General features: G+C 39.3%; 1 protein-coding gene across 1 annotated transcript in view; it reads right to left on the minus strand.

Moving 5' to 3' along the window:
- Positions 1-11,389, minus strand: part of trip4 (thyroid hormone receptor interactor 4) — a 134,237-nt gene extending 122,848 nt beyond the window's left edge. Inside the window, exons 1-11 of the mRNA XM_061702860.1 lie at positions 11,225-11,389; positions 10,034-10,215; positions 9,829-9,959; positions 9,506-9,724; positions 9,331-9,409; positions 8,571-8,676; positions 8,266-8,481; positions 8,045-8,171; positions 7,094-7,287; positions 6,895-7,019; positions 5,904-5,995 (exon numbers count right to left, since the gene is read on the minus strand). Coding sequence (XP_061558844.1) covers positions 5,904-5,995; positions 6,895-7,019; positions 7,094-7,287; positions 8,045-8,171; positions 8,266-8,481; positions 8,571-8,676; positions 9,331-9,409; positions 9,506-9,724; positions 9,829-9,959; positions 10,034-10,215; positions 11,225-11,304 — 1,551 coding nt within the window. The 5' untranslated portion in view covers positions 11,305-11,389. The remainder of the gene's footprint in view (positions 1-5,903; positions 5,996-6,894; positions 7,020-7,093; positions 7,288-8,044; positions 8,172-8,265; positions 8,482-8,570; positions 8,677-9,330; positions 9,410-9,505; positions 9,725-9,828; positions 9,960-10,033; positions 10,216-11,224) is intronic.
- Between the last annotated feature and the right edge of the window lie 1,577 nt (positions 11,390-12,966).

Genomic DNA, 12,966 nt, shown 5'->3' on the forward strand with positions numbered 1-12,966 from the left:
TCTGCAGTAAATTTGTGAATGATCGCCAGCACTTGCTGAAATTACGATCATCAGGGACTTCTGTTCATAACGCTGACCCTCGCGACCATTCTTTGGAGCACAGCTCTCGGCAAGACCCAGCGGCTTACAAAGCAGCGGACTCGTGTAGTAGCAGTGTAAGCCGACAGAGGCTTAATCAGACGCGGAAAAATGGTTGTCGGGGCGGACTAATAACCAAGCTATAAGATCGCTGAATGGACAGTAAATTAGATCATCTACCATGGAAATTAATATCAAAACAAGACAGCCCTCCTTCGCTCAGCAGCACAAAATCTCTCTCCCCCCTCAAATTTAAATGTCTTTAAATACACATTAATATGATTGATCGCCTAATCTTATATTGTTTAAATTTGAACCTGTGTAGTAAATAAGTTCACCGAGTTATCAATTAGAGTATTGACTGCTGAATAATAAAGAATTTTTATACATCGCGTCTTATCTCTAACCCATTGTATTTTTGTAAATCTTTATATTTTTATTATCACTAGTTGTCTCGCCCTGCTGCACTATTATATATACTAGCCACTCCTGCCAGAGTAGCATCTGCTCCATTTGCACACTGATTGAGGAGTATCTGCAACATTTGCACAACCAACATTGTCCCAGATTATCGCACTACTCGTCACTTTAAACCTCCTTGAAGTCTCGGCGCCCTTTGCACAATGGTCATTGCACCGGACTATTGCAATATTAGTCATTCAAACTGCTTCAAGTGCTAGAGGACACTGAATCTTTTTGCCCAATTGTCAAAAAAAAAAGAAAAAAAAAAGAAAATGTACCGGCATTACCAGATAACTAGCAACCCTTTACTGCACAGTGACAGTTTTTTTTTGTCAATGTCTTTCTGTCTCCAAAGTGTTCTCTGTCAATTGACTGTCTGTTGTCGTACTAGAGCGGCTCCAACTACCGGAGACAAATTCCTTGTGTGTTTTTGGACATACTTGGCAAATAAAGATGATTCTGATTATATTACATTACGTATGTTGTACACATATGATATATGATTTTAAAAAATGATATATTTGTGCAATACAATTTCAAATGTAATTATAATTTATATGAATATTCTATTATACTACCTGTTTGATATAAAACACAATTATATACAATATCCATAAGTAGGAAGTCCCCGCTCCAGCAATCCCATGAGTTTGGCCTGAAAATCGTTTAAGACCTCTGATATAAACCATTAAAAAAATTATATCGGTTATCGGATTGGAGAAGTAGTTATCAGTATCGGTATCAAAAAACATTATGCATCCCTACTAATTTCAGTAAGAAAAGAAATAGGGTTTGTAAGGTATAACTTTTGATTCTTTAGTTTTTTTGTTTTAGTTTTTTTTTTTTTGACAAAACTATGCCACAGAAATTTTATCAAGACAACTGGGGACTGTTTTAAATTGAGGGCGGGGGGGGTGCTGTTATATACAATACATTTCCTATCAGGGAGAATTTACAGCATGCAAATGTTTTATGGCATTAGCTTTGAAATTTCAAAATAAGGAGGCAGTAAGATATAGTTCTGAACTACTGCCCAAAAAAGAAGGCACGCCACAATATACAAGTATTATTTTATTTTACTTTTAGGTTGATTGATTGTTGACTTTGTCACTATTATAGTTTTTATTTTAGTACTATTAGACATTTAATCACGTTTCCTTAAAGTTCACCATATTATATCTTTTTACAGTGTCATGTCAACATTTCTTGTGTTGAAATGCTAAATTACTTGTACTTTATGCCTTAAACTAAATGTATGTTACGCTGGACTGTGTATGAACCTTGGCATGGTGATAAAGGAGAAATGTGATGCATTAGTCCTCACCAGTTGGCAAACAACAGGTACTCCAGATATGTGCCTATCTGATATGAAAAAGTTGCTACTCCACAGCCCTCCAAGCACCTGAGGTTAATAAAATAGTTATCCATAAAGTAGTTGGCACCTGTATTGTTACTGAACAATAAAACCACTGACTCTTAACGTTTCGATCAAAATGTCAACATTTCAACTTGAGGGAATTGGTTGTGCTATTTGATAGTGATATATTGTACGTTGTGGCGGCACGGTGGACGCTCTAAAGCTTCACAGTTCTGAGGACCCGGGTTCAATCCCCGGCCCCGCCTGTGTGGAGTTTGCATGTTCTCCCCGTGCCTGCGGGGGTTTTCTCCGGGCACTCCGCTTTCCTCCCACATCCCAAAAACATGCATTAATTGGACACTCTAAAATTGTCTGTAGGCGTGATTGTGAGTGTGAATGGTTGTTTGTTTGTATGTGCCCTGCGATTGGCTGGCAACCAGTTCAGAAAATGGATGGATGGATATTGTACGTTGTGCTCTCACATACAAAGACCACGTTGGCCTTTTGCCCTGTTAGACATTCAATATAATCAATGCTGAATTTAACAGTCACTGGATTTGGTCTTGGCATGCTTGTTCAAGATATTAGACCTCTTTGACATAGAACTCGCCAACTGGTGACATGGTCCTTGGAACCCGGTAAGAAAAAAGATCCTTATTAGGAGTGTGGATTGAGCCAATCAATTTGTTCACCCCAAGACTCAGTAGAAAGTGCTATTTAGGGTCTGTATGGGGTGTGCTGTGCCTTTGCTTGTGCTGTGAATCAATTTTGATGACAAAGAATAAACCTAAACCTGTGTGTACACACTTTAACAATATTCTGGCAGTATTTCTCTCACAATTTTAAATACAATATTGCTTATTCATGTTCTTTTTGTTTGTACACCAGCTAAGCTTGGCTGAGGTACATACCTAGTCCATGTATCTCACTTTCCCATTTTCACTCTGTAAAATACCTTCTATCTTTTAACCAAACACACCCTGTCCCCCTTTCCCATTTGGTTTACTGTTGACATCTCGGATATACATATATCTTATTGCTGAGAGAGCAGTGGGAAATAGGGTTGTGAGACTGCGCACAGATCATAATGGCTAGCCAATTACCAGTTGTAAGTGGGGCAGGGGAGCTGGGCGGGCAGCGAGATTAGTGGGAGAATGGATCAATACATCAGTCAGTTTCTAATAAGGGAAAAAAATTGGTCGAAGTGGGAGCCGAGTTTGCCTAGGGTATTTTTTTCTGTCAGAATGTATGCCCTTTGGTTCTTCTTTGTCCAACAGCGTTCAAACTGGAGGCCGAATGTGGTTGGAATAGATCAACATCATTGAAGTATTTACAGCATTTTAAGTATTTTGGGATTTTGTGTTGCTTCACACGCTTCCATCTCCTAAATGTCTCATATACCATTGGAAAACAACTTTAGGCTGTTAGTCCTTCGTGACCCCCCTTTAACCACCTACAGCTGGCAGAAATGACCTGTAAATCCTACACCTCACCCTTTCCAACAAGTCAAGGAGCACTGATAATATGCATTACACTCACATGTCAACTTGCATAAATGTGAATAGACTAAGTGCTATGTTAACCAGCTAACAGTCTCTGGCCCACCCTCTTCAAAATGGCAAACAGGGAAACAGGCGAACTGTTCAGAACCATCGTTACACTTTTGGTACTGTTGTTCCTCTGTTTCGTTTTTACATCTGCCTCATTCTTTTTTCAGTGGGGCCTTGTCTGGGGTGGGGGTGTTATTTATGGCTCCTGTGTGCAAGTGGACACACACACACACACACACACACACACACACACACACACTCTTTCACAGGATGAAAGGGCAGTCACACAGCCTGCAAACATGATTTTACAGCCCTGGGTGGAATGAGTGGTGGAGGAGAGAATGAGGCCAGAGTACAAAAGGGGAAAGCCCTGAAACAAACAGATACCAGTAGTCAGAATGCAAATCATCTAGGAGCACTGAAGGGTTTTATGTCTCTACACTTCTTAAAACATACCTAGGTAGAGATATGAAAGTAATATGTGAGAGGAATGTGATGACTTTTATTCTCACAACAGTCTAAGTATGATGACAATGTCAGTGTAGGACATGTTGTTCAGTATAATGGGTGTTATACATTCCCTCTACCATATGTGTTTGATGTGACATCCCAAAAAATATGACACCTTATCAAACAGAGAAGTACTAGTGTCCGATTAACCTATAAGGGGGCCTGTTGAGCTCGGATCAGTGGTATTGCAGCCACAAAACAGCTATTGACCTTGTAGGCACAAGACGACCTAATGGTAGAATGGGTTCATATTTTCAGGCGTACTGATACACTTTGTCTCCGAATTGAGTTCATTTAAGTGCCCATTGAGGAAATCATATAGAAAGCAGGGAGCGCACCACAACATACTGAATGCGTCTAATCAGTTGGTCACTGTATTCCTACTCGCAGGACTCAGATGACTCACAAGATGAGCCTTTTTTTCCCTTTGTCACTCCTTAGCACACAACTCACTTTTGGCAATGAGTTGCAGATGCACCACCATTTTGTTAACTGGTATGTTCAGGGCTTTAATTTCAATTTCACATTTAATTATATGGTGTGTACTGCCTCTGGTGGCAAGTCCTGTATGCTATCAGGGAAATATGAGTGAAGCGGTACCGCATGACCTCTGCTGGCAACAAAATGTCATTGCATCCCTTAAACGAAGTAAGAATCACTACTTCCAAGATTATTACGCCAAGGTTACTTTACAACCTAAAGCAATTAACTTCCCCCAAGATTGAAGGATGTGAGGTTTTCAAAAATGTTAACTAGTTGCAATGAAATTGCTCACCAAATAAAGTAACAATTTTGGTCTGGATCTCAAATTAGCATCACAGGTTGTTGCGCGGTGCTCTTTCTTTTTTTCCCCATGACCCATTGGATGAACTTATGTCTTTATGTAAACATACTGTTACGTCATATTCATTACTTAGTTATTTCCTGTACAAATAGAGGAATAAAACTTTTTAGTTTGTTTAATGACCTAATAACTTTATTTTGCTTGTAGGTCTTTTTGAATATGCTTTGCCTTTTAGTGTATTAGTGTCAGTCTAATCCAGTTCACAGCTGGTAAGCAACCTTGTACATACTGTACGTTCCTGTAGCAATACACATTCATTTAGACATTTTTGAAATTTTCTTTAGACATTTTATACCTTGAATTCTGTATATGTACGTATATAATTAGATGCTTATTTTATAAACTGTGAAGAAATTTTCATGTTGGTGGTTGTGCCTGCCGACATTGCCATTAGCAATCATGAGGAGAAGGAAGATGATAGCATGTGTGCATGCGTGTGTGGGGCGCCATCAAGGGGTCTCACACAGGATGCCACATTCAAGCTGACTGGGATCGCAATATCAGCTGATTTGGCGCACTTCTCTCGGGCAGCGGTTCCCAATCTTTTTTGCACCACGGTCCGGTTTCATGTAAAGACAAAGACATGCTGCTGCACAGCACGACAGAGATGCCTGCATGCCTCACGAATCCCGCCGCGGTGACGCCTTATCGGCCCCTGTCCGCACGCAGACACGGAGGTCAGTTTCCGTGAGTGGTGCCGTTTGCGGGGAACTTTCTTGCGCACCACAGGTTCGCAGCTGAGCTCAACTCAACTGAGAAAGGAACAAATCAGTTCATTAAGTGATTCTTTTCAGTACGTTTGCTCAAAAGATTGGATCATTTGAACAAGTTGTTCGTGAAAAACAACACTATACTCGAGCCACATATACCACTGCGCTGTGCCCCCCAAAAAGAAAATGCAAAAGCGATTTGAACAATCGATTTGGGTGCCCATATAACATTTTCTGTACACCCCTGTCTATTTCATTGTAACTATGTCTATCTGAGCTGAGTAAACTAAATGGAGATGTCACAAAAACTCATTTGTTTACAGTTTACCATTGTCTCTGTAATGTGAATTCTTAAAGAAAAACAAGCATGTAAAAAAGTATATTTCACTCACCTGCTCTCTGAACTGTTCCTGAGAAAGGCAATCAGTGACGTTGACACAGCCCAACAGGCAACCAGTGGGATAGTCAGAAGGAAATCTGGGCTCTACGCAAACAAGAAATACAGCACTAACATTACAGAACATCCAACAATGCTTTGCAAGAAAATGTCACAGCGGATATAAATAAACATCAAATAAAGGTCATATCGCCAATACTGTAGCTTGGAAGTTTATAATGTTCTCTTGACTTGACACCTTGCAACAACATAAATTTTATTCCCATAGGAGGCTTCTTCGGATGTAATTTTGGTTTTACACTTCTTGAATGTTACCAGTGGTTTGTAGCTTGTTGTAAAACCTCTATTTATTCATGTCTCTTGATTGTAGATTTAAAGAATGATAATACTACCTTCTCCAGAGTATTCTTTTTTTTCAGAAGTTTGTAATCGTCCATTTTAGTTGTCTTCAGGGATCTTCGAAGGCTGTTAATGTTTTGAAGGTGACCATTGCTTTTCTTCTTTCTACAAATGGACTAAACGGGTGATTATATAACACCTTAGTCTTTTTTTCCCCATCTGAATGATCACCTCTGTCACTTGCCTAGAGATATCCTTAGACATCATATTCATAGTTCAAATAGCTGCCAAATGGCAGCCCACCTAATAACCTCTCTAGACGTTTTATGTACTTAATTTGCTTAAAGTAACAAGCCAATGGACAGCATCTGGCCAATCACCCCAATTCGATGATTGATTAGTCAAATACTTGAAACCCTGTAAATGATTATACTTGGCTGTAATTCCTTAATGCAAAAAAATAGTGGTAGTGTTGAAGGGCAGAATCATTAAAATCCTTCAGGACCTAACTTTATGCCAAATAACACAATCTTTCTGTGCACACCTATGCAAACACATTCGTTTGCATATGAATTATCCATAACACAGGTAAGATTTTAACACCAAACCACTTCCAATGTATAAACATTTCCTATTTTAAGTTGTACCTTTTTTGTAGATGGAAGAGTACATGGCCTCCACCTCAGCAATCTCCCGAGGGGAGGGCTTCTTGGCTGCGGCAGCAATCCAAAGACGCCCGCGGTGGGATGTGTACCAAGTTCGGCCCTCAACTCTATACACAAACAGTTCCACATGAGCAATTTGAACACTAGAGAGCGATCGCTACAAAATTTGTAGACTTCATACCTCTTGATGCCTTTGACCAGTAGTGATGCCCATGGCTGGTGCATGCTGAGACACCAGCCACCGTCAGACATCTCCTGCAGCTCTTTGTCTTGGAGACGCAACTTGGCCCGCTTTCCTCCCTTACTAGCTTGTGCCACACTCTGTCCTTTCTCCATGTTCCTTTTGTTGTTTTCACTGTTGCCAACATCTACCCACTATAAATATAAACAGGACAAATAAACACTAAGTGCACAACTTGTAGAAAATAAGTTTCAAACAAGCCCATCTGGAGAAACTGCCATTCAACATTGTCATCTGTGCTAACTTTTCAGACTTTATCCAATTATACATTTGTACTTGCTTAACACGCATTGTCTTAACTTCACAGACGCTGTCCAACTGACGAAAGGAATACTAACGATGTGTCATTTGTAAGAGTGAATACTGAAAATCATATATCGTTTTAATGTCACTGCGGCTATCCCGCACGCAGTTCGCCTTTATACTTGAGAACAACCCATGTGGCTACTGGAAATGGCCAAAAAATGGCCATTTCCAGTAGCCGTTTTTACTTTCCTTTCCGGAACAAGGAACAAATCAACAACAATGGCGACCGTGGAACAGTGTCTGCTAGAACAAATGGACCTAGATGACCAGATGATACGTTTAATTATGCTGCAAAATCGATCAAGACGGCGGCGGCATCTGTGGTATGTAGAACCAAGGGGAACGCTGAGTACGTCATCACAGCATGTGCCTCAAACGGACCAATCACGAGAGATGGTCTCTGCGACATTCTACGGGCAGCAACAATTTTTGCCGTGTGCGCGGCCCAATGCGTCGGGCACGTGATGCAATCCGGGTGCTGTTGGCTGCACAAGCGCGGGATTATAAAGAAGCCTTTACTTTAAGTCAGGTAAGTAAAGAGGAGGTAAACATAGAGGTAAGGTATGTGTGTAAAAAGTCACCTACTTCTGGTGCACTCTGCTTTATGTTAGGGTTGATCAGCTCTCTGAGGTTCTGTTGTCCACCTTGTCTTTTATACAATGGGGACTTTGCCGCAGAGTCAATGTTCATTGCCTGGAGGGTCTCTTCTAATCTACATGGTTAAAATATGTAACAGTGAGGCATTGTCATTTTACCTTTAGAGCATGAGAACCATGACTGAAATGGTGCCACCGCATCTTGCTCACTTGTTGTAGTACTCGTTCAGGTTGTTTCCCTCATCAAGGACTTGCCTACCAGCAAAGTCCAATGTGATTTTCCGATCTTTGCGAGATGCATAACGAAGTTCTCGCAGCTCCTCTTCCTTTTTCCTTAGCTTGTCACGCTCAGCAGTTGACAACCACTTGTTAGATTCAGTGGCAAAGTAATCAGACTCATCATCAAGTACCTGAGTTCTCTTGACACTGCAGATAAAATAGCAGTACAGGGTTACATCAAGTCTTTGTGATTCTGACTTGATTGAAACCTACAACAGAACTGTTGATTATGTTACCTAGTTCGGTCATATTCCAGCAATTTGTCTTTGTGCTGGACAGCCTTCTGCAAGCCAGCCTTCATCTTGGCTTCTTGATGTCCCAGGTAATCTCTTTCACCACCATCTGTCGCAAATAAATGTATTTCTGAATTCCATAAAATACACAACATGTAGCGCAACAGGATATAAGCGATACAGAAATGGAAACAGAAAATCACAAGAGAGAAAATACTGTTACTGCCACAACTAAATGTGCATTACAAAAATAAAATGAGAATTTTAGGATAGTTTTCTTGCAGCAAGAACGTTCTCCATGCTGCTTCCCCCAACATTGTACCATTGATTCATTTACTTAAACTCCTGTGCAACGGCTCACTTGTTTTTTATCAATGGCCAGGTCAAGCGCTTGCAACTTGAAGGCTGCATTGCAGGCATCACGTCAAGTTTTTGGCATAATGAGGGCGTACGTTTGAGCAGAGAGAATCTGAATATCGGTCACGTGTGCAGAGTTGATTTCAGAATGTGAACAGCTAACACTTCAACATGGAGCTAATGGAAAAATTCATTAACAGTAAGCGCAATTTGTGTGAGTTGAAAAGAAGCTAAGAACAGTCGAGAACATGGTGCTCATATGATTGGGAAAATCCACAAATAAACCACTTCTTAGTTTAAACAGTTAGGGTTAAAGCTGAAAAGAGTTGCTGTTTATAATGTAGGTTGAGCTTTACAATAGCAATAATAGCTTGAGCTTTACAATAGCACTAAAAGCACTTCTCACCTCCCATCAGCTTCTTTCTGAGTTTCTGGCTTTTGTTTGAGTCTCTTAGCAGAATCTCCTGTTCTTCTTTGGTGCACACCTGAATGGCAAAGAAATGTGTCCAAACGTAAATGTTAGCTTTAGATTATAATAATAGTTAAAAAAATAAAAATAAATTACAAAAGAATTCTTGTACCAGTTTACCACAGAAGAGACAAGGTCCAGATCCCTCTTGCTCGCATACAATGCGACCACAGCTGATGCAGTTGTTGATGAGTCTATGCTTCTGAGCAAGGCAGTCACAGCTGTGTCGACCAGGTAGTATAACCGTCAGCTTGTCCTGGCCCTCTTTAGCATAAAGGTTTGTGAACTTACTTTTCTTCTTTGTTGAAGAAGTACTACCACTTTCTTGAACCTGTGGGTATAGGAAATAAAAACTAATAATACCATATTAATCCACAAATGCATTGTATCCTGATCATGATAAATATTATACAAGCCTATGTACAGTTTACTGACCCTCATCAGATCAATGGGGGTTTTGACTGCCTCTGGCTCAAGGTCCGTTTGACTCACAGTCAACAACTCTTGTTTGTTCCGACCTTTACGTTTAGACTTCCTCTGGGAATCTTTGGTTATATCTTGGGAGTCTAATTAAGGAAAGTAATGTTGTGAATTGAATATTCTAGAGATGCTTCACTCATCTTAAAAAATGTCCACCCACCTGTTGCAGTCACTGACTCTTTGAGGATGAAAAGACCAGCCGCATCTCCGGCCTGTCTTTGAGTCTTCTTCCACCTGCAGAGGAACTCTTCAATAAACTGACCTTTCCTCCCATCTGTGCCCTGGAGAAGGTCACCCACGTACTCCTCAATCTCTTCCGCTTTTTCGATGGATATAATGTATCTAAACAACAGGATGGCATAAATTAAATTCACAGTAACAATTATACTTCCACTTTGTGTCCCTCCCTTTGTCAAGGATTCTTGCGTTAAATGCATTGAAATCATATTTCCTTAATCAACAATGGTTTGTTTGGCAACATTCTATTGCATAAAATTGCACTCATTCATACACAATTTTAAACATTCATTCAATAACGGACATTCCATAACCAGTAGTTTATAAATATATTGTCCATAAGAGAACATTCAGTAGTGTATGTATTATGATCCGCAGTTTCAGGGAAGAATACACAATTGGCTAACTAGCATAAAAATAAGTATATTTTTCCTGTCAACGAACACTTATTTTTCACTTACTTTTTAAACTTTATGTAAACCAGCAATTTAGATATTACAAGAGCTGTAACAAATACAATAAAATAAAAGGACGAAAAATACAATGATCAATTCAAATTCGTTTGTGATATCCTAAATAAATATTTACATCTAAAGAATAAATAATTAAATGCATGAATAAATTAATGGTATGATATATGAATAAATAATTACCAAAAAATTAATATCATTTAACCTTTATTTAGCCAGGTATGGTAATTGAGAACAGATTCTCTTTTGCAATGCCGACCCAGTTGCAGACAGCAGAGTAAAACAAAGAAGAAAAAAAAGCAAGCACAAATAAATACATAAACAACAAACTGCACAATGTGATGTAAACAATTCAACCAACAAGAGGGGGAAAAGGTACGTTCAGTGTACTGCATTCGTATCGTTGCATGGAAGTTTCGTTAGCTCGTAAATTAAGCCTGCTTGCTAACAAATGTAATGACAAGCTTTCACAACAGTAGCGTTGACAGAAAACGAAGCAATAAATACATGTTTTGTCGAAATAACAATAGTCAAACCATTATATAGGTTGTATTTAATCACATTCGATTGTCAAACTAGCTTGCTGTAAACTGTACGTCAGTTTTCGCTTTTGACAGCAGCAAGACATCCCAACGCTTTCTTACTTGACGATGTCTTCAGATGCCTCCAGACCAAACTTGTGCTGTAACTGGCCCAAACACCACTGCAACAAATCGTCTGCCATTTCAGCTAACCAACTAAGCTTAAAGAAACGCTTCCTAATAACGTTTCAATGATAGCGTGGATATGTTTCCAACCGGTTGAATATCAGACGGGCACACAGTATGTACGGTGCAGCACGGAATGCCTTCCTGATTTAAAATAAATAAATAATAAAATAAATAAAATTTAAAAATAAAATAAATAAATGCATAAAAAAGCACGACTGGATGATAGTTCCACATAAAGCCGAAAAGACTTTTGACCAAGAGGTTTGAGTGAGCATAATGTTTTCACAGTCTCAAATTCGAGGGAGCCCGAACTACAATTTATTTGTTACATTCAGTAGATGGCAGCATCGCAGCACAGTGCCATTTGTCAGTTTCCCTACCATTTTAAAGAGTGTGTTTCCAATCTACAATAGCACCTGGACTAGACATGATTGATTACAAATAATATATAGCGTGTTTCTCAAAATTACATGAACTACAATGAATTAATTAGCCATACCAATAAAGTGTGTGTGTGTGTGTGTATATATATATATATATATATATATATATATATATATATATATATATATAAAATGGAGCAGATGCTACTCTGGCATGAGTGGAGAGGTGAGAGAGAGGTACTCAAGGAGAGGTGAAGAGGTGAAAGCAATGTAAAGTTTTGTTTCAACAAGAAATTGATTTGTCTTCTTCAAACTTTTGGTTTACAGACAGCTTCTAAAATCTCCCCCCGCTTACCTATTAGAGGCACTGAGTCAAACGTGGCACGCATAATCTCTGCAACTAACAGCATGAACACTTTTAGGGAGAGCAGAGAGGGCTCAACTCTACTAAAGGACTATAGGTAAACATAATCTATGTTTATTTGTTTATTTCTTTTGGGACTCTTACAACTTGGACTTTTGTTGTTGCTGTGAACACTTGCATGTATTGTGGATAGGGCTGTTTGAACATTATGATTTTTGTGGGTGAAACAAATTGGGTTAAATTGTTTGAATAAAGTAAATTTTAAGGTTTTGGAATTTGCATTTGTCTAAAAGCATAAAATTGTAACTTAAAATCATAATCTAGCAAAATAGCAGCAGGTAAAAATTAGGGTTGGGAACAATAAACTTATGCGACCGGATATCCGTTCGTGAAAGCGAGTGATACGACTGAATCGGTAGCAGTCTCTGTTATCGATACAAAATCCACTAGGAATCCTGAGATACATCAGTTGTAGGGCTTCGGACCGGATATTGCGAGGCTAGGAATCGGTTGCCTGAGGCTTTATGGTTTTCATCTCGTAAAACAGGCGTGAGAGGTCTCGCGCAGTGCGCCCCAGCTAAACTTGCTTACAACCAAACAGAGAAGTGGTGGATACTAACGACAGTACTAGTTTAACTACATTTCTCTGTAGCATCACTATTTCAACAATCGCTAGTTGAACTAAGCTCGTCATCACTACTTAAAAGTTCAAAAAGTCAGTCAGAACTCAGCAAGCAGCAAAAAAAAAAAGCTCTCATCATTCTCTCGTAATCGTATTTTTTAAAAGGTACAGGTTATGCATCCAGCAGACGTTCGACTGCCATTCCAGTACGCAGTGCAGACAAAAAAAGGTCATTGAAAGCTTTTTCTTTTCTCCACGTCCCGCGAGAGCAATTTCAACAATGTATTTTTATAGTTCTATTTCTAAA

This window comes from Phycodurus eques, chromosome 2 (assembly GCF_024500275.1).
Source record: "Phycodurus eques isolate BA_2022a chromosome 2, UOR_Pequ_1.1, whole genome shotgun sequence".
In the NCBI taxonomy this organism is placed as follows: Eukaryota; Metazoa; Chordata; class Actinopteri; order Syngnathiformes; family Syngnathidae; genus Phycodurus; species Phycodurus eques.